The sequence below is a fragment of the Penaeus vannamei genome, chromosome 20, assembly GCF_042767895.1.
Source record: "Penaeus vannamei isolate JL-2024 chromosome 20, ASM4276789v1, whole genome shotgun sequence".
Taxonomy (NCBI): Eukaryota; Metazoa; Arthropoda; class Malacostraca; order Decapoda; family Penaeidae; genus Penaeus; species Penaeus vannamei.
In genome coordinates, this window is record NC_091568.1 from 142,501 (window position 1) to 146,164 (window position 3,664).

The following is a 3,664-nucleotide window of genomic DNA, read 5'->3' on the forward strand; positions in this document are numbered from 1 at the left end:
AGGTAAAGATAATCTGTACACAACAATAAACATTCATTATGACGTGTCCAAAAAACAACAATGTTCAAACACGGCAAAACGCAAAACATGTATGCAATGTTTCGCTGGTGCTTCTCTTGCATACAGCAGAAAGTCCGATAAATAGATTCAATGTACATTAAAAATACTGCATCATTTGTCCATCATGATGACTCATACTATACAGAAGCAAGAAGTCGGTATTGCTAAGAAACGTATTATACAATAAAATCTTCTACAATATTACATTATGTTACAGATGCATCTAATACGTGCTGACTTAGCCATCTGAATATATTCAATATGTAAAATAGCTATATACATATATTCAATTATGACAAGATTTTACACTTAGACACTTGGGTATTCCGTCTCCCACATGTGAACATGTGAGGACTTTTCTATGCGTGAGTAAATCTATAAATGGCTATTTTGTGTTTGCGGGGGCTACGAATCTCAAGCAACGATGTATGATGCTGAAGACAATGCTTCACCAGGTACTTGTTTTCGTAGAATCGCGCAGAACACACACCGCACCCGTACTGTGGTCTCAGAAGGTAGAGCAAACCACGGTGTCTTGACCCGATGTGACCGCTCAGGGACTCGTTATCGCAGAATTTGACCCGGCACGTGTTGCAGCGGAACATGCGCAGCGGGGAGTACAACTTGAGGTGCGTGAAGGGGGACACGTCGGATCCGTGGTCTTCCTCTTTGTCCAACACAGCTGGGTGGTTCTCCTCCTGCTGCATCATCTCGGTGTTTCCTGGGCATGTGTGCGTGCCCGAAGGAGGGGGGAGGTCAGGCACCCGCGGCACAGCTACAGGCCTCGGTCGACGGTAAGTCCTTGTGGCAGCAGTTGGGACGACCTCGCCCGGGCCAGCCTGATGTCCGTCCGTGATCAGCTTCTTGGCTCCGTCAACGATCTTGCTTGCCCCTGAGACGAAGCTGCTAAGCTCCCGTTCTCCAATGTTCTCCTTGTCTCTCTTCTTGAAAGCCTTTCTTGAGCGTAGGCCTAGGCCCAAACGCCTCCTCTTCCTCTGCCCTCCAGCTTTCTCGTTGAGGTCCATGAAGTCCGCCGCGGAGAGGCTGTCGACGCGGATGGGGATAGTCCTCCTCGAACCGTCCTCACACACCTCTTGGCCTTGCATCTGCTGCATCTGTTGAAGCTGGTGGTGGTTCTGGTAATTCTGTTGCTGCTGCTGTTCGTTCGCGAGGCGCTCCGGGGTGCTCTGTTCTGGTGACTCGGGTATAAAGACCTCTTCACTGGTGACCGGGGGGACACTGAACCGCAACTCACGCTTTACACTGGGCTTTCGACTCAATCCACTCTGGTGTCGCAGAATACCTTTGCTTGTTGAAACGGGCAAATGCTTTTGATTTTCCTTTACATTTGCTTGCGCTGGTGCTGGCTGAGTTAGCTCCTTTGCTCCTGTTCCCTGGGGTCGCGGTGGTGGCGGCGGCATCGGGGACCTGAACTTGCCACGGTGGGACGACCACGTGGCGTCCAGATCCAAGGCCTCCATATTTCTGCCAGACGCCCCCGTGGCCAGCGACATCGTGCCCATCTTGTTACTCAGCCCGGGGGTGGAGGTCACGCCCGGGCGAAACGAGACGAGTTGAGACAAGTCCCCTGACGACAGACTGCGAAGGGACTCTGCTGACGCCCCGCTGGTCAGAGGCTTGAACTTGGCATTGACCATGCCCTCGAAGTCGGAGAGGTGCAGCTGCTGCATGTGGTACAGCAGCACCTGTTCGCCCGTTTTGCCATGTGGAACCTTCTTGGTGCAGAAAGGACACTGAATGCCGGCTGTGTCGGACATTATGCAGTTGTTCTTCTCCAAAATCTCAATGACCGACGCTCTGTGGAAGTCGATCAGATGCTTTGGCAGGACCGAGTTGTTGAAGAACCGCGCTTGGCATATGGGGCAGAACTGCAGCTGCACCTGGCCGGGGCGACTCTCCACCATGGTGTTGAGTTCCTCGCGATGGACCTTGTGGATGTGGCTGCCCAGACTCTTCTCGTAGCCGAAGTACCGCGGGCAGAAGGGGCAGAAGATATTCCGCGGCTGGTGGCCGGCGTACGTGGCCAGCTTGTTGGCGAGGTCGGCCAGGACGGAGCCGTTGAAGGGGCTGGGGACCTGGGGGCTCTTGATGTACGGCGAGCTCATCTCCACGTAGCCGGGGGAAGGGCGGTGCGAGGAGGGCGTCTGCGGCTCCTGGAACGAGCGCCTCAGTTCCTCGCACTCGCTGTCACTGAGCGAGTCCCTCTCCTCGCTCGACCCCGTCCAGATCTCGATGTAGCTGTGGTGGAGGCGGTGGGGCGCCCCGCCCCCGCCCCTCGGGGTGGAGGGCGCGCTGTTGCTGCCGCACGCGGAGGCGTTCAGTCTCTCCTTCTGCGGGGACATGCGGCTGGCGGCGGGTAGGGGCACGTTCATGTAGAGCGGCTTGGGCGCCGGCAGCGAGGGGGCCGACGCGGCAGACAGGACGGGCGGGGCCGAGTGGGGCGGCGTGCCCGTGGCCGCGGGCGGGGGGCCGACCACGTTGTCGTACACAGACACGGGTCGATCCTGGCGCTGAGGCGGCTGCAGGTTGACGTAGCAGTGCGTGGCCTCCTGGGCGCTGCGGGGGCCGAGGGGGAAGGGCGTCGCGCTCTTCGGGAGACTCTCCTGCCGGTGGCCCTGCAGGCACGGGGGGTTCGGGTGGTACACCTGGTAGGCGGCGGCGCCCGTGCTGAGCGCCCGCGGCCTGGGGGACTGGCTCTGGCACACGCGGCCGACCACGGCCGACTGGGTGTGTCTGAGCGCCATGCTGCCGCCCGTCGCTTCCTGCACGCCGCTGTTCCTGTCCAAGTGGCGGCCCACGCTGGTGATGACGGGCACGTGCGCCACGGCGCCCACGCCCTTCTCCTGCGGCGCCCTCGCGGAGCACGGCGGGGCCACGCCCACGTAGGCGCGGGGCATCGGCCGGTTCACGATGTGCGCCACATTGGTGGTGATGGCTGCGGGCGGCTGGGTGTGGGCGGCGCGGGCGGCGGGTTTGGGCGGCTCGTGCTGGAGCTGAAGGTACTGCAGGTCGGCGATGTCCTGGTTGATGTGGGCGAGCACGCGCGAGAGGTCGGCCTCCATCACGGTCTCGCTGCTGCTGTTGCCGAAGACCTCGTCCATGGCGCCTCAGCTGCTCATCTGCAAGGGAGGCGGCGGTCAGGGCGGAATCGACGGGTGATGGCGCACGATTGTGGAAGGATGGCAATGCCGATGGCAATGACGATGATAATGCCAATAACTTTAATAATGACAATAATGATAAAAATAATAATGATAGCGACAAAGATAATGCCAAAGATGATGATAATAACAGCAGTAACAATTAAAAAAAAACATTAATATTGACAGTACTAACAACAACGATGAAAATAATCATAATCCTTATACAAAACAGCCTTATTCGCAAGTGGTGACTGGCCAGAAGACCGTTGCATTCAAATAAAACTCCCTTCGTGTAAATAATGGCGATAGCGGTCATTTGGCCCGCATGGTCAATTATCTTCTCAAGAAAAGGATTGTGTGTATTTATCCACTCATATATATATATATATATATATATATATATATATATATATATATATATATATATATATATAATATAT

The 3,664-nt window shown here is 55.9% G+C and overlaps 1 protein-coding gene across 1 annotated transcript in view; it reads right to left on the reverse strand.

Moving 5' to 3' along the window:
* Positions 1-3,217, reverse strand: part of LOC138865228 (uncharacterized) — a 3,295-nt gene extending 78 nt beyond the window's left edge. The window contains exon 1 of the mRNA XM_070134631.1: positions 1-3,217. This exon is cut by the window's left edge and continues 78 nt beyond it. Within this exon, the coding sequence (XP_069990732.1) occupies positions 420-3,182 (2,763 nt within the window). The 5' untranslated portion in view covers positions 3,183-3,217 and the 3' untranslated portion in view covers positions 1-419.
* Positions 3,218-3,664: the final 447 nt, after the last annotated feature.